This window comes from Cygnus olor, chromosome 14 (genome assembly GCF_009769625.2).
Source record: "Cygnus olor isolate bCygOlo1 chromosome 14, bCygOlo1.pri.v2, whole genome shotgun sequence".
NCBI lineage: Eukaryota > Metazoa > Chordata > Aves > Anseriformes > Anatidae > Cygnus > Cygnus olor.
This window is the reverse complement of record NC_049182.1, coordinates 521,512-547,683: the sequence shown is the minus strand read 5'-3', so window position 1 is coordinate 547,683 and position 26,172 is coordinate 521,512. Positions and strand designations below refer to the sequence as shown.

Below are 26,172 nucleotides of genomic sequence, written 5' to 3'. Positions count from 1 at the left end.
CCGGCCCCGCCCCGGCTGCGCCCGGCAGGCTGCGCGGCGGCCGGCGGCTGGTTCCTGGAGCGGGCCTCGGCGGGGGGAGGGGCCGGGGCAGCAACCGCCGCGGGCCGGGGGCGATGGTGGCGGCGGCGCCATGATCATAGAGAACGTGGAGGCGCTCAAGTCCTGGCTGGCCAGGCTGCTGGAGCCCATGTGAGCGCCGCGGGGCCGGCGGGCGGGACGGGACGGGACGGGCGGCGGGGCGGGGAGCGGAGCGGAGCGGAGCGGAGGGGGTCGGGGCCGGGGCCGGGGCGGCCGCGGGGGGCCGGGGCCGTCCCCACCGCCGCACGCCGGCACCGCCGCCCCGTCACCGCCTGGGGCTGCCGCGGGGCCGGAGGGGCCCGGCTGCGGCGGGCCGGGCTCGGGGCCGTTGGGGCCGGGCGCGGGCAGCGCTCGGTGAGGGCCGGCCCGGCCCGGCCGCGTGCCCCGCGCGGAGGCGCAGCCGTGCGGCGGGGCCGGGGGCGGCCGCCGGGCCGGGCCGCCGGGCGCTGCGCGGGGCCTGCCCGGGGCCGCGGCTCCCCGCCGAGCCGCGCCGGGGCTCGGCCGCCCGGGGCCGGCAGCAGAGCGGCCGCTCGCGCCGTGCCCCCGCGGCCGGGCCCGGGAGCGCAGCGGGGCCGCCCCGTCGCCGTGCGCCGAGGAGCGGGCCCGGGAGCCCCGCGCGGGCTGAGCGCCGCCGCTGCCCGGCGCCGGCCGGCCGGGTACGGACCCGCGGGGAGCGCGGCCGAGGCCCGGCCCGTTCCCGGCCCGCGCGGTGAGCGGCGCCCGGCGTCCGAGCGCCGCGTGCGGGTCCCGGGCGCGCGCTGGGCCGCAGGAAGCGCTGCGGCGGCGCCCCGGGGGCTTCGTCTGACGCGGCCCAGCTGAACGCCCCCCCGCCCCCGCCCCGCGCCCGTTCCCGCACGGCTCCGCGGGTGCGCGCGCGTTTCCGTGTGCGCCCGCACGGCGCCTCAAGCGACGCGGCCCCGACGGAGCGCTTCCTCGCCCGGTTGTTGTTCGCGTCTCTCTTGTTGGGATCGCGGCTCTCTGGCGCCTGGCCAGACCCCTCTGAAAGCCTGTGCGGGCTGCGGTGTGGCTCCTGCTCCCGTGCGGCCCCGCCTGCCGCCCCGCGCTCCGTGGGGCCCGGGCTGCAGCGCGAGGGGTCGAGCTGGGGGCGAGGGTTGGTGGCCGGGGATGCCCTGCTTGGCCCAAACGGTCTGGGATTCGGACGCGAAGATACGACGTGGCTAACCTGGCACGGCGTGCTCGCACCTCGCACAGGTTGCTGCGGTGCGGTGTGAAATCCTAGGAGAAATTTACGCACGGAGAAAAGGATGGGCGAGGTCCCGAAGGGATGGATCGTCTCCTTTATTTAAAACAGAAGGGTCAGAGTCAGCTGGCGTGGGCACTGCCACAGAATATATTAAATACGGTTTGTTTATTTTAGTGGATGTGTGCGTGAGAATTGTACGATCTGTAAATTTGTGGTTTCTTTGTTGTTAATTGCCGTGTTTAACACGGCTTTCATCAGATCTTGGAAACAAGCAAATTAATTTGGAATCGAGCTGCTTGACTGACAGTTCATTGGGAATTTTGTCTTTAACCAGTTGTCATCTGCATTTTTCTTTACATTTGTTAGTTTGTGTATTTTTTTATTATTTGAGATAATTTGGGGGTCTACACGCCCTATGCTGTTTCCCTGTATTTCCATGGTTAACGTTATTTAAAAAAAAAAAAATTGCTCCTGTTTTTAAATGTTAATTTAAAAATAAATCATCAAACTCTTCTGGGGTCCTACCTACCCTCTGATAGCTTGCATCTGCATGTTTTCCAAGAGAGGCAGAATGAGGAGCTGTAATACTGATTTAGTACTGTAAAGCCCCTGTAGTACTTCAAAGTAGTCATGCGGTGATTTTCCGGGAAGTTGCTCTACTACTCTGGTACGGTCACACTGGGTGCTGGTTGTGATGCTCTGAGGAAGCTAAGAAACAACGACGTCTGCTCAGTTGCCCTAGAATTGGGTCCTCGTTAAACAAGGCAGGAAGGTGGCTCTTCCTAAGCAAACCCGAGGAAGGGGCGAAAGACCGGGAAGGCTGCCAGGTGTGGGAGGTGGTCACAAGGCGATTAAAGTATCTGGCTGTAATTGGGGAAAAAAATTGCTGTCACAGACATCCCGGTGCAGCTGTGTTCATACCGGGTGTCAGAACAGCATCCGGTGTCTGTTGCTGGGCTTTCTTCGGTGGCCCTCCTGTACCAGCACCTGTCCAACATGCAGTGCTTTGGGCATTCTTCAGCAGAATCAAGAATGGTTCTTTCTCTCCATAGATGTGATGCAGACCCGTCGGCTTTAGCCAACTATGTTGTGGCGTTAGTTAAGAAAGACAAACCAGAGAAAGAGCTGAAAGCTTTCTGTGCTGATCAGCTGGACGTCTTTCTGCAAAAAGGTACTGTGTTCTACGCTTCTTTATCTTTTGTTTCCTGGTTTTCATTTCACTGTGCGTGAGGGGGAGAATGATATACTATTGTTTCATTCAAAATATTTCTGGTTATCCATAAATTGATTATTTCTTACAGAGTGTGAAGGAATAAAAATCTTGTGGTTTTGTGTTTTGTTTTTTTTTTCCCCCCACAAAATGATTTTTGTAGCCTGTCGTGTTCACAGTGGGTGGGAGGAAATCCTCTAAAATAAAAGCTAACACTTGATTTGGTTTTAAAACGTATGTCGTGCCGCCAGACGTTTCTGTATCGGATGTCTGATAACTTCTGAAAACCTGCCCCACGTTGATCTTTCAGGCTTCTGATGAGCTTCTCAGGGCAATTTGTATCAAATTCAATGTGTTAAAAGAAACCGCTCACTCTGTAGCTAGCGGACTAACTGTGGATTTGATCATAAGTTTCAGTCACACTTGGCCCTTAGAACATTCCAAAGTTGTAAATGTGGTTGAAGGAAAAGTCTCTTCTTTTGTCTTGGAATTCCATCTCCTCGAATGGAACTAATGTTCATTAACCTAAGGCGTTGCTGCTCCTGATTTAAGCAGTCTACCCAGATGATTTTTTTTGTGGACTTTTCTGGTAAAGCCATTCCAAACAATGAACTTAAATCAGTATGTAATATTTTCTTGTCGTCTCTATCCTCAGAAACTTCAGGTTTTGTAGATAAACTTTTTGAAAGTCTGTACACAAAGAGTTACCTTCCTTCTCTTGAACCCACGAAAGTAGAAGCGAAGCCTGCAAGTCAGGAAAAAGAAGAAGTCAAGGAGGAGGTAACCTTTTTTTTTTCTCTACCTGTTTCTAATTTTCAAATTATCCCTGCTGTAACATCTGTGAGGCAAAATGCAAAAGCAAAATCCATTTTGTTGTGACTAGTAATCTTTTTTTTTTGTCTCTGTGCATCTGAATGAAAATGGAAGGTGATCATTCAGAAAGAACATCTTACTTTTATCTAGGTTAATATCATTCACAAATCCTATTCAGATGTCCCTGGCAATATAAGCTGACAGGGATTTGAAAGGATTTAAGATGAGAAAGAAGGAAAAACATTCCAAATCATTTCCTGTTTCAATTTTGTATATTCTGTAAGGAATAAAAATTACTGTGAATGTCTTCTGTAATACTCGAAATCAGTGAAATATGGCAGCCTCTATATCAAGGGTTAGTTACTGAAAAAAATGAGGTACCACTCATTTGCCAACAGTTCTTGCATTTGTCTTGTTTTTAAGCTTTATTAACAAAATTTAAAGCCATCAAGTTTATGAGAAGGCGAAGTAATATTTCTGTAGTTATCTAAACCCCTTCTATCTTGTATAATCCTCTGCTCTCGGTTCTCCATGGTATATTATTCTCTATGTCGGCAGTGTTCTAAGGGAGGAGATCTCTGTGTTTATTGCATCCTAATGCCCCAGCTTTGAGAGAGAGTTGGGGAAAAATTGCTACTGAAATAAATGTTCTTCATTTCCATACACACATCACTATTCACAAGATACTCTAGGCTGCATGTGTGTTTTAGTTGCTATAGGAAAGATGTAAATGCAGTCAGGGAAAAATTAATACTCTAATTCTTTCCCCCTTGCTCCATGGATGCTTATGTCTTGAAGTGCTGAAAGCAAAAACTGTCGTTCTTTATTTAGAAATGGACTATAACGAGCGTTGTTTTCAGAGAAGTATTCTGAATGGGTATTCAGATTTATGCTTTTGTCTATACGCCTCAAGTAAGATGAAAGAAAGACCTTGCTGGAATTAGTTGTTCTGTCTTCAGTGTTTAAGCTGGCAGATGGTCACGAAGGTGACAAACAATAGATCAAAATCTGTCGGTCAACCAAAACAAAGTTGTATTATATTGTATTGTGGAATGCAGATGCTGTTTGAATGTGATTCATCAATTGATTTAAATCAAAGTTGCTATTTAGTCTTTTCTTTCATTTCTTATGTCCTTGTTTCTTTGAGAATTAGATCCAGAATTATCACAACAATTTATCGAAGTAGCTTTGGTGATGGAAGTGCATCATTTGCAACTACATAAGACAACAATAGTTTGCCAATCAGTTCTTAAAAGAACTATCATAACTTCTAACAATTTTTTTAGAATTATCTTCTGTCAACTTAACCACTGCATTAACGGTGGCAGAGGGATCATTTGGTGTAGTTGGTTGGTTTGGGTCTTTGTTTTGTTTGGCTTTGTTTGCGGGTTGGAAGGAAGACGAAGGAAGATATTTAGGACAGTTTTGTGTGACAGTTTTACAGGATCAGGACATGTAGTAGCTATTTCTACCTTAGGAACTTGATGTTTTGTCACACAGCTCAGTGTATTGCATATTTCCTTGAAATGGAGAGCACAGAATAAAATAAGGATGCAATCAGAGAGAAGCTTAGGTTGGAAGGGGCTCCTGGAGATGAAGTCATCCAATCTTGTTTTGAAAGCAGGACCTTAAACTGGGCCATCCAGAGCCTTGTCAAGCCAATTCTTGAGTGTTTCTACCAATTCTTTCTAGATAATCCTAAACAAGGATGGATTTATCTTATACAAGCCTGCCTTTTAGTATTGTTTTGACTTGAAAAACTCTTAAATATTATTGCAGGGAAACTTTTGCCACCCAAATTTGCAGTACCTTCTAAGCAAAGTAAAATGGCAGCAAACGCATGAAAATGTACAAATTGTGTTCAAACAGATTTACAGGACTGGGGAAACTGACAGACTTCTAATACTGCTTTTGTTGAGGCCAGCGAGAAATGTGATTACTTCAACTATGTGAACAAGTTTGTTATTTTGTCGGGCTTTTTTTTTTTTTTTTTTTGGCTTTAAAGCGTTTGTTTCAAAATGTGAATTATTGGCCTGTCTACATGGAGAGAAGTAGTTCTCCTTAGTTGTGTTTCTGCTACGAGATTCAGAAAATGCCTGGTTTGTATAATTGCTTATTCTAATGGGATAGAAAGTGGGTATAATATTTGTCTGTTGTGAATCCTGTTTAAAAGCAAAATTTGAAAGTAGCTTTACTTTGGAGCCTCTCCTCTAGAGAAAATCCTAAAAGATTTAAAGCACAAAGCCCATCAACCTCTGCAGTGTGATTACTTGAAGTGCTTAGGTATTCTGTGCAAGTAATTCTTAAAATGTTGTTTTATACAAGATACTAACTGTGGTATGAAATTAATCTTGGTCTTTTTCTTTTCATTTAAACAAAAAAAAAAGTTGTGCTCATGCTTACTTGGTGGCTGTCTTTTAAACAGAATTTTCAAGAATCAGTTGAAGAAGAGCGGGATGGCAGAAAGAAGAAACATTCTAGTCCACAGAGAAGCCGTGCAGATTCCAGTGAACAAAGGCTAGTAGTTGAACCAAAATGCTGATATCTCCTTCTGTATTTGCTGGCAGTCTTTAACTGATGATTTTTACCTCTTTCTTAGGATTTTCACAAAAGCAATGATTTCCTTCCCACTGTTCTCTGTCTGAAATGTGTTTCTATGCTGATCTCGTGCATGAGAATCCTTCACTAGATGTTAGTCTCTTTGGGAAAAGTGACAGTACTTTTCAAATGTTAATACCTAGGGATGCTCTCAGTTCCGTTCTTTCCCTTGTTATATAAATGAAAAGCATTGTTGGGGTGCGGCAGTGTTCTTACTGCCCTTTCCCTATACCTCCCGCCCCCCAACAGACACTGTCAACATTGTTTTTAGAACTTGTTCTGTTCATCTATAACTTTTTCACCTTTCCTTTTTTTATTAGTCCTCTTCTGGTTTCTATGAATGAGTGCTTCTGTATTTTTCTGTGTAATTGGGGAAATTCTGATTCAAATGGTTTTTTTGCTGTCTAAACTGGACAGGACGGACAAACAGTATGTTAACTTGCAAACTTGTTTTTGAATTGGGTTTCTCTTTTCATAAATATGGTCTACATATGTGTTTTTCTAGAACCAGAGAGAAAAAGAGAGATGATGGAAAATGGAGGGACTATGACAGATACTACGACAGGAGTGACTTGTACAGAGACAAGTCCAGCTGGCGACGAGGCAGGAGTAAAAGTCGTAGTAAAAGCAGAGGGTTAAGTCGAAGTCGTAGCCGCAGTAGGGGTAGAAGCAAAGACCGCGATTCGAGCAGAAATGTTGGTGAGTACTCAAGGTGTTGCTTTAGGAGAAGATCTAATGTCAGTGATGTGTGGTGACTCCTACATACTGTACGGTCTAGCAGGCTGTAGATGTCCTTGAGCAGTCTGAGCAAATTTTGAGAACTTTGTGTTGCTGAAATCATTAAGATGCTGTTCTTCAAAGTAGAATAATTAAGAGAATTGTGTTCTTCACTAACCTCTTAATTTATCCACAGGTGTATATCAGTAGCTGATATTTATGTGCTGTATGTGTTAACAAAGCTGTTGATTTTTCAAAGATGTACTATATTTTTTGCTAAGTAGTATAAATCTGCTTTTCACTTTGTGTATTTTTAGAGAAGTTTTCTTTCTAATTCAAGGTGGTTACCACATGATCCGTTGTGCTTTTAGGGCTAATTCAGAACTGTTGGAAAACTAAGAGGCACAGATTACTACACGTTTCAAAGTGTGTTGAGACCACTTTAGTTACTGGTGGGTGGAGGTTTGTTGCTTTTCTCCCCCTTTCTACTTCAAAAGAAAGCTGTAATCCAAGAAGGGATAAGGAGTAGAGGAAAGAATGTTCGTTTTGCAAAGAAAACATCTAAGTTTCTGAAGTTAAACCCCTGTTTGCACTATATTTAGTTTGTCTTCCATTGGTAAGACTAATCTGCTTTAAGAACAATTTAACATGCAAAATACCGAATATTTAAGTAAACTTCTATATTGTTGTGTAATATCTTTTTTTCAGGTCTCTAATACACAGAACAAAGTATGAAGATGTACCTAATTTGTTTTTGGTTTGTTTTCTAAGCAGAGCACCGTGAGAGATCAAAATTCAAGAGTGAAAGAAATGATGTTGAAGGCTCATATAATCCAGTTTCTGTGTCTCCAAGTAACTCTACTGAACAGTATTCTTCTGCACAATCTATTCCCAGTGCTGTTACTGTAATTGCACCTGCGCACCATCTGGAAAACACAACAGAGAGCTGGTCAAATTATTATAACAATCATAGCAATCCCAGTTCATTTGGCAGAAACCCTCCACCTAAAAGAAGATGTCGAGATTATGATGGTAAACTGTTTCCTAGTCTTCTGTTTCCTACCTAGTTTCAATAATTCTGTAACTTTTTTTTAGGTATTCAAGTTAAGTGTAGCAAGTCAAAATGCAGTAGCTTGTGGTGTACCTTTATATGTAAAAATGCACAAATGACCGGTATTTTACTGGGAAAGGAACTCATCTTGCTGGAAGCAGTTCATTTGTAATCTGACAGCTGGTGGATAGAACATGGATTTTGTTCACAACGCTACATATTTGCCTTGGCAAATAACTTAATGACTGGCAGTTCTGAAAAAGATTTCACTATATGTGTTTAATGTAAAACATGGTACATACGCATGCTTTGTTCTTCCACGGCTTTTCTTATGGATACATATATTTGTCTGTATGCTTTTATGGAAGATTACCATAATTGGAATTATTTTGAAACCTCATCTGATAATGTTAAGTCATTGATCGTATGTTTTCTTTAGTAAGAAATTCCAGCAAAAACTGAGATGACATTAATTGTTGACAACTAATTTTTTTTTTCCCCTCTAAGAAGATAATTAATTTTCTTGTTTTGCAGAGAGAGGGTTTTGTGTACTTGGTGATCTTTGCCAGTTTGATCATGGAAACGATCCTTTAGTAGTAGATGAAGTTTCCTTGCCAAGTATGATTCCTTTTCCTCCACCACCTCCTGGACTTCCTCCTCCTCCTGGTATGCTTTTGCCTCCGATGCCAGGTCCAGCTCGCAGTATGAGGATGCCAGTACCACAAGCTCATCCGCAGGCACCACCTCCTGTTGTGCTTCCTGTACCAAGTAAGTTAAAACATTTTTCTGTGTTACTATATGTCACAAAGTTAAAATGATGGCTCTTTCTGGAAAGGAAATTTTTTTTCTAATGAAAAAAAGTTGAGATCTAATCTATTGAAAGTTCTAATAAATCTCTGTGTTTGTACTACACTATGTGTTGTTTTTAGCAGCAGATACCTTATGCATCTGAGATCTCTTAGCTCAACAGTGATCTAAGTCTGTTCAGCCTTTTTTGTTATCTCGTTGCATATTACATTGTAAATTCGGTGGAGAAAAATCTTAGTATATTGGATATATGATTGCTCTGTTTCAGTACTCTTGACTGCAGTTACACAATACGTGCTGTCATAGTTGTAACAAGTAGCAGCAGTTATGGGATAAGGAATAGTTTTCATATAGGGTTAATGCGAAGCAATTAGTGGGCAGGCTTCTAGAAAACATTTTACAGTGGTAGTAGAAAAATGAATTATGAAATTAATCTTGGGGAATACAGTTGTTGTTTGTGCTAGTTTTATTTCAAAAACAGTGGTGCTTCTGGTGAAACTGTGCCTGGCTACAATTACGTGGAAGGCACCTGTAGATTATATCTGTTCATACACACTTAGTCTTATTCCTGCTTTTGTTTCCTTGGATTACTTTTTTTCACAAACCCTAGTAGCAAAAGCTTAAAATGGCAAAGGTAGGAAATACTACATTTACCTTATCTAAAGCAAGCTTTTCTAATTAACAAGATAACTTACGCAAAACTTTGCCTGAGCCTTTTAGTGGGTACTGAGTTGGCTTGCTGTTCAGAGTTCTCTGATTGTAGGTGTGTTTTAGTAGGTTGCATAGGATTAATTCACTGCCCCTCTTTGGCTACATAGTAAGTAGAAGCATGTGTATTGTATATGGTACAAACAAAACACAAATTAGACAGATTCCTTCCCTGTTAATGCCTTTTGCCCTGTAGTTTTTTGTTCTAGAACTGTAATCTAAATGTTGCTGGTATGTCTTGCTCTGAGCAAGCCTTGATTCTCCATGGCAGAGCTGAGGGAGGAGCTGCTTTAGCTAATGCAAGCTCTAACAGTAATAAAGCTCTGGGGAAGAAAAGTCTCTTTTTTTCTTTTCCCTTCCCCTCCTTAGGCTTAAAGCTTTGTTCTTTCTGGGAAAGAGAGAAAGTGTTGGAATCAGAGTAACTTAGCAAAATGGAACTTCTTATCCGTGGTAAACAATTTTGATGTAGTAGGATTGTGATTATTTACAAGGAATAAACAAATTGCACAGAATTGTTTGTACATTTAATCTGTGGAGTCTTACTGATTCTATGATGTCGTTGTAGGACCACCTTTAACACAGTCAAGTTTGATAAATAATCGTGACCAGCCTGGGACAAGTGCAGTGCCCAGTCTTGCCTCTGTAGGAGCAAGGCTACCTCCTCCGTTACCCCAGAACCTACTGTACACAGTATCAGAACGTAAGCAAATTTCTTTTTTTAAATCTGCTTGGCATGTAAATTTAAAAGTTCCTCTGCTTGTGTAATTGGAAGTAATTACCTTTATCTTCCTCCAGTGAATACAAATCTAAAAAGAAGTCTGATGGCTTTCCTTGTGGTCAGTGCATCATCTGCTATTACTGTGTGAAATAGCAGTAGTGTTCTGTCACTGTCTGAGAAAAGTTCATTTGTCAGGAGCTTCTTTTTGGTTTCATATTTTCAAAATAATAAAATGGTAGCATAAGAAAAACGTTCATCTTCTAGCTGTTTAGTAGAACATCAGTAGAGAAAAGATGCATCTGCAAACCTGTAATTACTGTTTAACTTGGTCTTCATTCCTACCCAATTTTGGCTACTACTTCATATGAGAGACTTTTTTCTCTCATCTGTGTACCAAAATTTTCTCTAGGTTCTTCATATGCATTAGTATTTTATTTCTCTTTTTTCCAGAATTGACTTAATCCTAGCTTTCTAACTTAAAAAATAAAAAAGACTGCTTTCAATGGACATGACATCTTCCTTACAGAGCACTTTATTTTTTTCTATGAAAGGAATAACAAAATAACTGGAGAACCCCAAATCATTGAATTTAAATCAAATCAAATTTATATATCTTTGATAATGAAAACAGTAATGACATTTTCATGTTTTATGTGAGCAAACTAAGGCAATTAAAATCTCAGTGTTTTATAATATACCTTTCTGGAATATTATAAATAATATAATAAGTAATTATAATATTCCTAGCTCTTTTTTAACATAAATATTCTGGATTTTATTCAAAGGAGAGCTCCAGTTTATGGTCCATGTCATTTCCTTCGTGAATTCCATGCTTTTTAGAACGTCAGTCACTCAAGTATCTTGTTAGGATCTCTGTTCAGTTGTCTCCAAATGCTGTCAGGCCATGCTACCATCAGATTCTTTGAGCTTCAGAGCTTCTTCTCAGGAGTGATTCTATCTGTTGTAACTCACAGGGCATCTTTGACTTTAATTGTGCTACATAATTCTCTTCTCCAAAACCTGTGTGGAGGTTGATTCTCATGTCCTACTCTTGGACTGTTACGGTTAAACTGCTGATTGCTCTCTTGCAATTGCATGAAGGATCTTGGAAGAGGAACTTGTAGTTCAGCTCACACGAGTTTAATGAAAGTTCTTGGCAGAATCTGAAACTGCTGACTGCAGAGTCAGCGCTGCATGACAAAACATCAGCATTGAAGTTTTGAGGCATCTGTTTTAAATTGTCAAGTCTTCATTGTCCTTTAGAATAAGGAGCTGACATGTAGAGTGCTTCAGGTCTGTTGGATCCCCCTGTGTTGGCACCCATTTCTGTTCCAGGATATGCTGTGTTTCTCTGGAGGTTTTTCGTGGGTTTTATTCATTCAAGCTCTTATATAGCTTTTCCTTTTTATTGTTGGAAGAATACATCATCTTTGATGTACCTCAGACTAGAGGAACAACACGAGTCAATTCTGTCATCTTGTGTTCTCACAGTTATCCCTTGTAGTTAAGTAATCATTAATACCTTATTGAAGGTAGGCAGCTAATCTCACATAAATTAAGATAATTTAATAGGTAAGTATTGGTCAAATCACCTGATTTCTCAACTTGCTTTGATTGGAATCATTTAAGTGCATTCTTTTCCAGAAATCCTTCCCTGAAGTAACATAATCTGTTAGCACAACAAAGACTCAAAATCTCTGTACATCTTAGGATAAGATGTAAGAATAAATGCTCAAACTAAATATTTTGTTGCTCCCCGTGAAACACTGTCAGACTTAGTGAAGGATGTGATACAGGCACCTCACTTCTTTTTCAGGCACTTCATCAGTACTCAGTAGTTGTGATCTATGCACTTTGTACAAACAGTAACAATCATTGAAGGAGAATATGCCCAAATAGACTTAGGCATAAAGGTGAGATGAGGGCTTTAAATAGCTACACGCATTGGTTCTACAACCTCTTTTCTCTCTTCTCTTTGTCCAGAACAACTTCTGATTCTTGGACATCCATGCGTTTCCTTAAAGGAAAATTAACCCTGAGTCTTAAACTCATTTGAAAAATTCTTTCATTTCTCTCCTTTTTTTATAGATACATATGAGCCAGATGGCTATAACCCTGAAGCTCCTAGTATTACCAGTGCTGGTAGATCTCAATATCGACAGTTCTTTACAAGAGCACAAACGCAGCGTCCAAATCTAATTGGCCTAACATCTGGGGAGATGGATACAAATCCAAGAGGTAGGAAGGGTTTCTAGTCATTGCTGTTGCTATTTTTGTCCAAGAGCGTCAACACTTATTTACCCCTTTTTCAGGCTAAAAGCAGTACACTTTTTCTCACTGATCTAATATTTCAGAGCAATTTTCAGACATCTCAACTTTTTTAAAAAATGCTAATATGACCATATTGAAGTAACAGCAGACTTATTGATTAAAAATAACCACTGGCTTGGAAATGTTACAAGGTTGGTTTGTTTTGGTGGTTTTTGGTTGGTTGGGTTTTTATTCGTCTTTAGCCTACAAAGGTACTTTTTGAGTGCTGTTGCTTCTGGAAAGAACAATGATACAGGAAGTTGACTTTAAACAGTACATTTTGAAGAAACTTCTGATTTGCCAAGGGCGTGTTTAAGAGCTGGGGCACAGATGTGGTGATCCACAATACTTGCCTCGTCTGGTTCGATGGTAGTTGTGAGGGGAACTATCATGGCTTGTTTTTGTACTTGATGGTCTGACTTTGTCAGCCAGATGCTATATTAAGATGATTGTTGCAGGTAGAATTCTAATTCTCCTAGCCTGTAGAAATTCAATTCCAGTCTACATTTAAGTAATTCTGATTCATAAGCTGGATGAATGTGGATGTAGCGTGGCATGTACAAAGTCTCTTTCAGGGTAGAGAAGAAGTCAAGGCTCTTCTTGAGAACAAAAAAGAAATTTTTGTTCTGCTGGCATAGCTTTCTTTCTCCTTCCTGCTTTCTCCCCATGATCTGTAAGGGGAAAGCTGGTAAATTTCAGTGTTTATTGTTACACTTCAGTGCTTCTTACTTAGTGGGATAAGAGAGGTTTTTTTGCCCAATGTTCCCTTCCAGTGACTCATCCTATAAGGAATATTTTTAAATACTATTGCAGAAATTGTTGTTGCTGTTTTCAATTTAATAAATGTCAAAAAAGCAGGGTTGGGTCTTTATTGCTGGTCCTCAGATTCTCTCTAAGAACCCATTCCAGTTGTAAGCAATGGGTCTGTGTTTGTGATGGTGCTTCAGGCCACTTGTTTTGCTGTCTCTGTCAAGTACCTGAAAGGTTTACTCTAAAATCATCCTCCAATGTAAGACTGAAACTGTATGCCTGAAAATGCCTAGTCTTTTTTTCTTACGAGTGTAATCAGCAGAGCTCTGGCATGTATAAAAAACACAAAAAATTGATTTACAACTCAGACTTCTTTTTAGGAGTTGAATATTTGGCGTACACAAGAAACCAACAGCAATAGCGTAATTTTCAAATGGATGTAATAAATACTTGACAAATTATGATCTAGTGCTTCGGATTTGTGTTTGTAGAATTTGCTTCAAATGATAAATGTAACATCTCAGAATATAATTTCATGCTGTAGCTGTGCTTAATTGACAGTTGCTGTTGCTGAAAACTGGATGGAGGGATGGCAAGGGGATAGCAGTGGGAGGAATGGGTTCTTGGTTGCCTTTCACTATCAAAGGTTAATTCAGGGAAAGTTGGTTGTTTATTAAGCCCATGCCACATTCCAGAACTCTAACCCCAAATCTCAGAATGTAGTGGGTTGTTTTGTTTTGTGGTGCTGGTGGTCTGCAGAACCTAAAGCTTCAGTACCTGCAATATGAAGTTTCATCTTTGTTTCTTCAAACTGATACTAATCTTGAAGGTCAAAACTCCCACCTCTGCTGGCAGGACTAAATGCTTGTTTTCCTCAGATTGATTAGTTAGGCTAGCAAGTGATCTCTGAAGTAACTTCATAAACAGAACAGACCAACTTCTTATTTCTTATGTTTTTAAAATCAGCTCAATTTTGTTGTTTAAATGCAAGCTTTATCAACGTTTCCATTGATCGTGATAAATAATACGTCTTTTCTTCCCATTCCTTTCCTTTCCTCCAGCTGCCAATATTATCATCCAGACTGAACCTCCCATTCCCATTACGAATAATAGCAGCAATGTAACTAGAGTTGTGCTTGAACCAGACAGCAGAAAACGATCTCCAAGTAGCATGGAATGTCCACCACTGAAGAAACCATGGTTGGGAAAGTAAGAATTAATGACTGCAGTTGACTAACTGGAATGCACTTTAATGCTGTCAGTGCTGTAAATATAGCAATTCGTTAGTCCCTGTAATTTGAGTAGACTGAGTCAGAAAATCTATATAATAATCGGAGACTAAATACTGGGGGAAAAAGTAGTTCAGTTGTCGTTACTCTCTAGAGTGTGTACTTCTAATGAGAAAATAAAAGTTAAATGTGCATTAACAATTGCTGCCTTACTTCGGTGCATTTATGTCTTTCTGAATGACTATCTTGCTCTCATTTTCTCTAGGCAAGCAAATAACAACCAGAATAAGCCAGGATTTTTGAAAAAGAATCAGTATACTAATACAAAATTAGAAGTTCGGAAAATTCCACCAGAACTGAACAATATTACACAGCTCAACGAACACTTCAGTAAATTTGGAACTATTGTAAACATTCAGGTAAAAAACGAAATTCAATTTTATTTCTGCGTGTGGGTATTTTATTTCCCCTGGAGCCTTCTTGAATACAGTAGCTGTACTTTGTTTCTGAGAAATCTTAGTGGAGACTAACAAAAGTAGGTAATCAAATTCAAAAAAGCCTTTTGGTCCTCTCTGCCTTCATAAGGTCTTGTTACATTTGAAAGACTTGCAGATTTAACAGTATCTATCAGGCTTTTGAGCAACTTGAGCATAATTTTTGAGAGAGATCTTCTAGCAAATTCTGTTTTGTATGGAAGTCCTGCATTATTTCTTAGGATGTTGGCAATGATGCAACAGGAGAGTCTTTATGCATCAGTTTATTACCATTTTGCATCCTAGAACTGGCTCCAATTCAGTGGTGTTCCTTGCATTATAAGTGGAAAAGCACTATATAAGCAAAACACAGGTAGTTGCATGGTTAAAGTACTACTTAATTTCCTTTTGTTTTGTTTACACAAAACAATGGCCTCCAGAGTCCTTGGTTAGAGGTCTGAATATAGACAGATACCTGGGAGGCCTCCCTATTTCTTGACTTGACAGTTTTGGCCTAGCCCAGAAGATACTGTGGTGCTTTCTACATGACGGTAATGAAATAATGCATTTAAAACACATTACCTCAATCATATTGTACTGGAAAGTCCAACTAGGAAGTATGCTTTTATTTCTGTAATGATTATTTTTTTAGAGAAAATTTGTCTTTATCGTGACTGCTGGATAACGTTTCTTTGGAAATGTGGTGAATCTTTGCACTGCATATCCTTGGACAACGTTTTTATTTCAGGAGTTTAGCATAAAAAGCTTTGGGCTTTGTATCAGAGTCTCTTCAGTCATATCCCAATAGCAGTTTACTGTGCTTTGCTTATCCAATGATATTTGGTGGAGAAGTCTTTTTTATTTTTTATTTGATTTTATTTTACTGCATATAATCTTTGCTGTAATTGTGTAATATTTGCCAAAATGTACTTGGCTTTAATTATATAGAATATTTACCTTCATTTTTGAGCTATTAGTACCATTAGATATTCCACTTGTTATTGCGGATTATTTGTAGGTTGGTTTGCGACTGGTTGAGATGTTTTCTTTCTCGAGAATTAATGTATTTTCATCAACTTTTGTTTTAGGTTGCTTTCCAGAATGATCCTGAAGCTGCACTAATTCAGTACTTAACTAATGACGAGGCCAGGAAGGCAATTTCAAGCACAGAGGCAGTTTTAAACAATCGGTTTATAAGGGTGTTGTGGCACAGAGAAAGTGAACAGAATCCCCCATTGCTGCAGCAACCACAGCAGCAGTCGCCCTCACAGTCTCTTCATCACCAGCTTCACCTTCAGCAGCAAGCCCTGACCACGCCTCCAGCCGTAACGATGCATAGCAATATGTCAAAGGTATGCTTTCATAAATTAACCTTCGATATGCTGAAGGTTATCAGTGTTCTTAAGTGACAGCTGCTAGCTTTAAAAATGCAGAGTGCAGTGCCTTTCTCATTTTTTTTAATATCTGTTGATACACAGGCGATGAATAAACCGCTGGCCTCTGGTGCCTATGTCCTTAATAAAGTCCCAGTGAAACGTCGCCTTGGAGCAGCAGGTGGAAGTCAGTCTGATTTAAGTCAGTCTGGGGCTGTAGTAGAGGATTCTCAGGTATGTTTATGAAAGCTGACCGTCTTCATACTCGCTTAAAGCTTTTGCACGTTAGCTGAAAAAGGGACCTAGCAAATAGAACGTGCAAATTCTGTTCCTAGTAGATTATTTCTTTATCACTAAAGTTCTATACAACATGGTCAGTCACTTCTTAGTTTTATTAGCTGCTTATATATACTAGGGAGAATTATTTCAGAAACAAAGTACCACTATTTTAAGTATCATAAAATATTTTTGGCAGTGCTTCCCATTAAACAAATTTGACGGCCTACATGGGACGTCAGCTTTTTGTTGATAAATCTAATTGCTTTTCCCAGTGATTTGGGAAGCACGCTGTGCTTCAACAATAGTACTAGAAACTTAGAGAATCCTTCTGTATAGAATTCAAGGTGGTACAGTTTAATTAGCACTGATACCATACTGCAGCAAATGTTCTTGGACGCAAAGAAGTCCTTCCTTGTAAGAAAAGAGGTATGCAAGTGACTGTTACTGCCTTATTTCTTTTTTTTTAAGTGTTTGGTCTGAAAGCGCAATGTTAGTTTGTGTTACCAAGATGAATATCGTGCAGATACAAAAGATCAGCTTCAGCAGTGTTCCTAGTGGATATTGGGATACAAAGGGAATTTTGGATGACTAAAATAAATTATCTTGTTAAAATGCTTTCTGTAAAAGTGTTTAACATGATTGCTTCCAAGCAAGTTGACAGTTAGACTAATGCCTTTATACATGTATTTTAATTTTTGTCTCATTGCATAAATCCGGAAGCTTGTGTTTGTTTCATAGAATATCTTCCTTTTAAATTATATGATGGTGGTGTATCACATTCATTTTAACCTATTACATATTTTTGTTTGTGTGTGTATTTTTATAATTTCAGACGTTTCCTACTTCTACAAGCCACTCAAAAACGGTTTACAGTACTTCAAATTTAAAGACAGCTATGAAGCCAGGTGCAGGGTCTAAACCTCATGATGTGCAAGAAGCTCTTAAAAAAAAACAGGTACTTTGCTATATGTTGACGACAGTGTAGTGGTCAAAGTACTTTAAAAAGAAAGGATTGAGAGACACCTTAAACCTCAAGTACTGCTATGTAGCTTTCTACACATAATCAGTGTAGGTTTTATGATTCAATTTTGCAGATGCACATTGAGGATTGGTGTGTTTTGTTTTTTTAAGAGCGAGCGATAAGGGGTTGTTGACACTTCTCTGGTTTTAATCTCTGCAGATATTAAAAACTTAAATGATAGCACAGGATATTCAAGGGGTGTTGGAAGGGAAGAAAAAAATAGTAAATTACTTCAGAACAGGAAGTGGGCAGCTTTTCATTGTTATTTTCCAGATCAGATATATTTAATACTAGTGTAGTTCACAGACTAGTAGTTTTTATTATGGCCCTTGCTTATATATATCGTGAAGAAGAAAATGTGACATACAAGTGCATGTAATGCTAGACTGCTTTTTCTGATTGGAAGGGTTTTCTTCTCACAGGAGGCAATGAAACTCCAACAAGACATGAGGAAAAAGAAGCAGGAGATGTTAGAAAAACAAATAGAATGTCAGAAGGTAAGTTTGGAATGGCTTCCAGTAAATGTGTTCTGATTTTTTAGGCATCTGTTCAGTGCTGTTCTTGCTGAAGTTTTATATTCCTGCTCTTTTATTAATACATAGATGTTGATATCCAAGCTGGAGAAAAATAAGGCTATGAAACCAGAAGAGAGAGCAGAAATAATGAAGACCTTAAAAGAACTAGCAGGAAAAATATCTCAATTAAAGGATGAGTTAAAAACTTCATCTGCAACCTCTACACCATCAAAATTAAAGTCCAAGACAGAGGTATTTATTGTATAAGACACTTGGCCATCAATCTCCTATAACTATTTCTAATGATGTGTCCTAAAAACGCAACACACTGTTAGATCAATGTACTTCCCAGCAGTATTTTTGAATTTGAGTGATAGCTATGGAGAACCAAGCAGTAGTTTCAAGTAACTTGGGTGACCTAGTTTGCATATAACTTATTCAAGCTTGTTCCTGTTCTGAAGCATAGAATTCTGGGTCCCTCCAAAAGGTGGGGGGAAGGACATGGAGGCAAGTAAAACAACTGAATTTAGAGGAAAGTGTGGAAGTTGTGTGCTGATCTGCCTATATTTCTTGTATAAATTTATTGCTAAAGAAGTGGAATTAAATATTAAAAGCAGACCTTCATGTTCTGCTTTTCCCTCGCATTTTCTCTTTCTATACATTTTTCTTCAAGGCACAAAAGGAACTTCTAGATGCAGAACTGGACTTCCATAAAAGACTTTCCTCTGGAGAAGATACAACTGAACTGCGAAAAAAGCTAAACCAGTTACAAGTAGAAGTAAGTATGTCTGCATTTATGTTTTTAATGTATTTGATATATAAATGTTTTAAATCCTTTCAAACTGGGGATAGCTTTATACATTATTTGCCTTCTTTTCAACAGGCTGCCCGTTTAGGTATCTTGCCTGTTGGTCGAGGAAAGACAATGCCCGCTCAAGGAAGAGGACGAGGGCGGGGTCGTGGTGGGAGAGGAAGGGGCATGTTGAATCACATGGTGGTAGACCATCGTCCCAAAGCACTAACAGTTGGAGGATTTGTTGAAGAGGAAAAAGATGAATTGTTACAGCACTTCTCTGTAAGTATTAGGTTACGTTAAATAGAGAAACTGGGGATGAGAGTTGGAGATGCAAGTCTTTATTTCTGTAATACAAACAAATTTATCCTGAATTCATGGAACAGGATATGGATAAACAGTTTCAAGAGTTATCAAGGATGTAAATATAATGTCTTTTATAGCTGATTTACAGTAGCTGCCCAATGCATTCCTTTAATAGGAAAAGCCAAATGGCTTCATCTTACTAATTCTGTAAGCTAGACTTATTTACAGACTTGTGGTGCAGCAAATAGCTGGTAGTTTGCAAGCTGAGTTAATGGATGTGTTAGTATCAGACCTGAGTTAACACAATAAAGGAAAAACACATTTGACACTTCCCTCAGGTAACACTAACCAGAATAAAATATTTCCCTTTGCAAACCTAGTAAATTTGTCAGGGAGATAATCTAATGCTTCATAAACAGATAAATTTGTGTGTGTTTGTTAGTTTGATGTTTTGTCTTGTTTTTTGTTGTTTTTTTTTTTAAATTTATCATTGCTGTGTACATTCAAATTTTTACCATTATGCAATATACCATTTCTAAAAATGCAATGTTCTGTTAATCTAGACATACTAGACTTCTTTTCCAGTTCCATGAAAAAAATGTTCTGTACTTAGCATATTCAGGAGCTATATAGCAAAGTTTGATTCCTATTGATCAAATCTCTTCTTTTGCAAGTAAATAAGCTCTAAAGGACTTACTTAACAGGTCTGTAGTAGTACAACATTGAAAGGCAGAAGAGATAAGGAAGTGGTGAATTCTCTGGATTCACTTCTCAGCTATATAGCTCCTTTTCTCCTGCAAAATAAATCTCCACTTATTAGAATGTTAGTAAGTCTGAGCTTTTGCCCAAAAATACAAGTACAAATGCTGCAGCGTTGCTGGATGACGCAGCTGAGATTTGTCTCTTTTTCTGTCCAAAAAATAACAAGGTTTCAGTAGTGCTGTGGTACAGAACAATGTATTTGTAGTGCATGATGATCATGTTTCTGGAGGAGAATATTACTATTTTTCCTAACCAGTTTTTCCTCTTATAGAAATTTGGAGATATTGAAGACCTTCAAGAAGAGGATTCCCCACTAAGTGTTGTTCTAACTTTTAAATCTCGCTCTGAAGCTGAGAATGTAAGTGGAATAATGGATTCTTTTCCTGGTTCCAAAATAAGAATTTTTAACTACTCATGTCTGCCTTTTTGTGTTTTAAAATTGAGCTAGCTTTGATCCTGCTACTTCAAGCTAGATAGTGCAGATATTTGTTGCTTTTACATATAGTTTGCTAAAAAGGGAAATAACTCATGTTTAATTTAATAACAAAGGTCTTTTGCTGACATAGGTTCAATGTCACCATCAGTTTAGAACTCTGTTAGTCTTTTCAGATTGGTAGTAGAGGAGCATTGTTTATAGGCTCAGGTTTGAATGAAGTTGCTCTTGAAGACTGAAGCAGATGATTATTATGTGTTTGAGATATTTTGATACACCTCTGCAGTGATAGGTGTTCACTGGGTCTACTCATTATTGATCTTAAAAAATCCTTTACTTGATTCTCTTTTTGAAAATATATTCATTTTAAACACAATGTAGGCTGCTAACCAGGGATCCCGGTTCAAAGACCGAAGACTACAGATATCATGGTACAAACCTAAGGTACCCTCTGTGTCAACAGAAATTGAGGAAGAGGAGCCTAAGGAAGAGGTATGAAAATATGTTGATAAAGTTATGACTCTTTTAACAATCTAAAAGCTATGAGCTCTTTTCAGATAGGTTTTTTGTTTACTGAAGAAATTCCATGAAATCAGAGAATCATCTAGGTTGGAAGAGACCTCCAAGATCAGAGTCCAACCTCTGACCTAACACTAGCAAGTCTTCCACTAAACCATATCACTAAGCTCTACACCTAAACGTCTCTTAAAGACCTCCAGGGATGGTGACTCAACCACGTCCTTGGGCAGCCCATTCCAATGCCTAACAACCCTTTCAGTAAAGAAGTTCTTCCTAATATCCAACCTAAAATATGTGTCTGCAAGCCAGAAGCCTAACTTTTTAAATAGTCAGGTACAACTTCCATGTTTTAAAAAAGGAAAGAAAAAAGAAATCCACTCCAAAAACTTAGATTTGTAAATTAAGATGATAAACATCACATTCTCACATGCATGCATGCTGCTAATATTTTTACTTTATTAATTCTCTACTGAGGGATAAGTTCTGTATATTCTTAGATTGTAATTATGAACACTTTAAGGCTTTTAAAGGTTTTTCTGCCTAGGCATTTAACAGAAACTTGTTTCAGAGTGGGTGGGTGGTTGTTTATTCCTGCTTCCTTTGAAGTTTGGCTTTCTTTCCCTTTCTTGATGTGTGAGACTACTGTTCTTTCCCTAAAGCTTGTGGAAAATAGTTGCATGCGTTTCGGTGAGATTTACTGTAAACAAGAACCTGATGTGAAGAGCAATGGGGAGGCTGTGTTGTCATACAAGTTTCCTAGGATACAGCATGGAACTTCTTTGTTTAAAAACATTTTTTTCTTTATCTAGGAGACTGAAACCTCAGATTTATTTTTGCATGAAGATGATGATGATGATGACGAAGATGAGGATGAATCCCGTTCTTGGAGAAGATGAAACTTGATGTTGGAAATGTATAATTTTAGGAATATAGTTCAAGCTATATCTTTTAAACATTTATTTAAGAAAGTTGATGAGCCAAAAAAAGCTTTACTTTCTTTTCAAACCACAAGATTTAAAGTGAGCAAAGTTTGTTATAAAAACATTTCAGATAAGAGCTGTGATGCCAAGCTAGCCAAAGGCCCAGTAACTTTTTACAGAATTATCAAGTTCACCGGGGTGGTGATTCTTTTCTATTTAAGAAGGTTAAAAAGAGAGAAAGAAAGTGAATATTAGTATTTTCCTGTCCTCTTTTCGTGTCACCTGTATTACCTTGTTTTGTTTTTTATAATGTGATTGATTTGTTAGCTTATAATTGAAAAGATGTTACAGGTTTTATTTAGCAATATTATAGGCTTGGGGGAAAGACACAAACTTTCATTAAATGTTATGAAAGAAAAAAATGCCTCATTTACTAATTGAAAAAAGGTAGCATTTTATTTCATATGCAATCACTCACTGTAGAAATTATTTGTGGCTAAGTTCATCCTTCACTTATTTAAGGATGTTTGAAGGCCACACAGTTTCTATATTCTGCTTTTTGTGAGAGGAGATGGAAAAAGTAATTCAACAGGTTACTACTATAATATTGTCCAGTTCACTCTGTTTCTTCAAATCCTGCTTCACAAAAACATCAGCAATGACACAGATTTGAGTGAGTGTTTGAGATTTCCTTCTGTAGTTTCAGTGTAGTGTTCGAATTTAAATTATACTATTCATCTATTGCATCTCAGTATTTGTGAATGTAATGTTTTATGCTTTCCCCAAAAAGAACGAAATTGGCAACTGCTCACCAGCCATTAAAAACTCTTCTTCCTTCCCTTCCCTATCTTATTTATGTTCAAGCCAAATCAGTAAAGTGTTCAGAGCAAAATACTTTTTATCCAAAAAATGTCAGTCTGCTGCTCAGTAAGCCTTCAGAGTAGTGTTTAGACCTGGTTTGGGAATGTTAACCATTTATCTTCAAGTATAGATTTGTTCAGACACATTTAAGGTAAATACCATTAACATCCTCAGTTGCCTTATCACTTTACCATTTAAAAAAAAAAGGAAAAAGCAAACACACACCAAAAATGGTGTATAATAATAGAAATTAGTATAACAAGTTTAGATACTTAAGCCATGTATCTTAACTGTTACATGGCTTTTGCAGTTCATGAGCATGTGTTATCTAGGAAGTGTTTTCCTTAACTCTCTGCATTTGTACCATACACTTTTCAGTATATTTTTATTTACTTTTCTATACAAAATAAACTGAATGTCAGTGCAAAAATGTGCTCCTCTTTTGAATAGTTTACCAGAATATTTGTCAGCAAGTTCCCAACTGAAGAAAAATTTGCATCAAGACCTCTAAATTTCAGTGGCTCTGGACTTAGCTAATGACATGTAGTTGAGCATGTCTTTGAGTTCACTGTTCCCCTGTTACCATTTTGCTGTGGTGGAATATTAAAAATCAAAATAGTATTTTTCTTTTGTTTCCTTGTCAGTTGAAGGTAATATGCCTTTCAGTATTCTTCCTCTTCACGTTAAAACCTCTTTATATAATTAGGACTTTCCTGCTAATATTGAGGCTAAATTACATACATGAAGAAACAAGGGAAAACCAATTCTACATACTTAGAATGTCTTGATTTTTCTCCCAGTATCTCTACTGTTTTTTTAATGTCTGTGGCTCAGTCAGTGTATATTTTGAAAAATCCGTTGCAGCAACCATATTTGAGTCCTGACAGATTAAAAATGATAGAGGGAACAAAGGATTTATATATTTTTTTGTACAGAGTTTTTTCTTAAACTGTATAATTTTGTAAATATTTTGCTTTTTGTGTACTAAAACTACCAGCGTATAGATTTCAATAAGAACTGTTGTATTTTTGTATTTGGAAAATGAAAATTACAGTGAATGAATGAAGCTGTAAGAAAAATTGCAGTAGCCTTTGACACGCATAGAATGGGATTCCTTTTCATATGGTTTTAGCTCTAAAATGACACCTGATTGGCACACTGTATTCAGGGACACTTGCCCTTTCCCACACATGCTGGCTTTTCAAGTTGGGCAAGACAGGAAGTAAGTGACTGTGGTAGCTTTATTTAATGATTTTTGAAGAGCTTCACATGATTACTTTTTTTTTTTCCCTTTAGAGTACACATTGGCAGGCTTACATAAATCCTCAAGTGACATCCCAAACATGATTTGTAAATGCTGAGGCACAAAAATGAGTTGTGCCTCTGAACTTAGCTTGTGTATTGAAAGCATGCTATTATATTATTGGGGATTTAAGTGATGGGCAGCATAGCAGTATCTGACTTGTGCTGTTTAAGGAGTAGGAAAGATGTTTGAAAGTGACCTTCATTTTGCCAAAGCTTATCTCCCTGTACCTTAGGGTGTATGTACTAGGCAATATTAAACTGTTCTGGTTTTTTGCGTGTGTTTTTTTAGTTTAATAGGTAACATGACAGTACAGCTTGCTTTATGGTAACATTTTATTGTGAAATTAATGAACTTCAGAGAGTACGTTAGATAGAACTTATAATCAACAGTGGAACTTCTGTACACCAGCAAGTGTATTTACAGGAAATGTATAATAAGATGTTACCAGTATAAGCATAGTCTATGAACATTGAAAGTGTATGTGATAGGAAAAGAAATTAACTGTTACGTAGAATTATACTTACCTCCCTTTCATTGATTAATTAAGCTAAGCAAAAAGAACAACCCAACAGTTAAGAGGATAAATATGAAAACAGTTGCCTGCTTGTTGTGGAAAATACAACACTTTTTTTCCCTTAGCAAAATCATGTGAAAAGGAATAAAGTTCCTCTTGGTGTATAGTAAACTTGTACTATAGTTTTTACAAAATTGTGAACTTGTGTAATAGTATAATAGGAGATATTGTTGAATTTCTAACTGTTTATACATTTAAATTCATATATGTAATGTTTGTTTTATTGATTACAATCTGAATTTCTAAGATGCATGTTGAATTTTTGCAATAAAGATATACCATGGAATGGTTCAAGATTTAGAAAAAATGAAAACTAACTTAAATAAATTGGACAGCAGAACCATTCAAAAAAAAATACAATTATCACAAAAAGAGTGTTATCACTGTGTTTTCTGGAAGTATGTGTGAAGGGTTATTTATTTGTGGAGAATGCAAGCAAGTTTATTTTGCCTAATAGTGAATGTTCATGAGTAATTGCTGTATCAGCTAGGAGTAAAGTCAAGTGCTTCAGTGCTCTGAAATGGTGCAAATTAAGGTAGCTAACTTGTTGGGGAGAAGACACAGACAATACACACTAGTCATAATTAAGTGGGAGTGGAGTTCCAGTAAAGACTGTGTTACATTCTGGGGAAGGTTCAAAATTCTAATATAAAAAGAAAACTTCTATGGATTACAGTGGATTCCATGGTCTCTTTTACAGATTTGCAGTATTGCTGGGTTATTGAAAATAGTGTGTGCAAAACCAAAAATTGTATAAATGCAATCTTTAACCCCTTAGCATTTTGGTCTGAAAACTAATTTATTCTTTTACTCTGTTTACCGTTAACATTATCTTTGGTCTTTGCTTCTTCAGTAGTTTCTCTTATTCCCTTCCCTTTCAATCTTGTTTTGATGAATGTAAACATTTGTGATCTTTTCTTACACTTTTCTCACATTCCTTTTTTTTTTTTAAACCTGGATTGTTGGTGTGCTGCAATAAGACTTTTGAAAACAGATTAGACATTTTACAGGGATGTGACTCCCCGCCGCCCCCCCCCTTTCTTCACTGTGCTCATTTTGAGGAATAGAGAGAGGAGAGGAAGGAACCTGCTAGTACATTTAATTGCTGTGATTGTGTTCTCTCTCTCTCTCTCTCTGTCTCTCATCTCTGTGGTCTGCAATATAAATGTTTTAAAACATGAGCTGGCTTTTCTTTATCGTAGAATAGAGTTCTCATGATAAACCTATGCCTTTTGGACATTTTTTCATTGTCAATAATTGAATTTTAGAATCCTTCCACAGTCCACTTTCCTGTGTATAAATACTAATCACCAAACTATCTTCATTATTCTGCAAGATACAATAAAATCCTTTGAAGAAATGGAGTCTAGACATTGAATAGGAAATACTTTGCATTCCCTTTAAAAAAAAAAAAAAAGAAAAAAAAATTGTTTCTATATGATCAAAATTAATCTTAAAAAAAATTAATCTTAATAGCAAAAAAATAAAAAAATAAATCAAGAAAGAGGGATAGCATTTTCTAATTGTGTACATATGTGGCTTTGGATTTTTTGTGTTTTTTTTTCCCTGCCTTTTTCAAATATTTAAATTTTCCCTATTAAAGAAAGAACTATGTTTCAGTAGGGTGTGACTAAAGCAATGGAAAGGAATTTCAGCCATTTTGAAGAAAGAAAGATATGCCAAGTAACTACTTTAGCTGAACAAATACATAGAGGTAAATCGTTGCTCTAATTGTTAGGCCAAGAACCTCTTTATTAATTGCACTTAAGTGTGTATGAAATTCAGTAGTAATTGTGTATGGAGAGGTTTCCCAAATATGGTGATATAATTTTAATTTTTTTTGA

General features: G+C 38.4%; 1 protein-coding gene across 8 annotated transcripts; it reads left to right on the top strand.

Moving 5' to 3' along the window:
- The first annotated feature begins 34 nt into the window (after positions 1-34).
- Positions 35-24,683, top strand: RBM27 (RNA binding motif protein 27). 8 transcript variants are annotated; one of them, XM_040573415.1, is made up of 21 exons: positions 35-189; positions 2,335-2,453; positions 3,148-3,272; positions 5,731-5,822; positions 6,409-6,602; positions 7,395-7,652; positions 8,206-8,439; positions 9,752-9,886; positions 11,993-12,142; positions 14,026-14,173; positions 14,459-14,612; positions 15,755-16,018; positions 16,145-16,273; positions 17,151-17,272; positions 17,758-17,836; positions 17,942-18,106; positions 18,528-18,632; positions 18,738-18,929; positions 19,987-20,073; positions 20,530-20,640; positions 21,477-24,683. In XM_040573415.1, the coding sequence occupies exons 1-21, from the start codon at positions 131-133 to the stop codon at positions 21,561-21,563; spliced, it is 3,009 nt and encodes a 1,002-aa protein (XP_040429349.1). In that variant the 5' UTR covers positions 35-130; the 3' UTR covers positions 21,564-24,683. The 8 variants fall into 8 exon arrangements, with proteins under 8 accessions (XP_040429349.1, XP_040429350.1, XP_040429347.1 ...); XM_040573416.1 differs by having other exon boundaries at positions 17,151-17,273; positions 17,762-17,836; XM_040573413.1 differs by having other exon boundaries at positions 7,392-7,652.
- Positions 24,684-26,172: the final 1,489 nt, after the last annotated feature.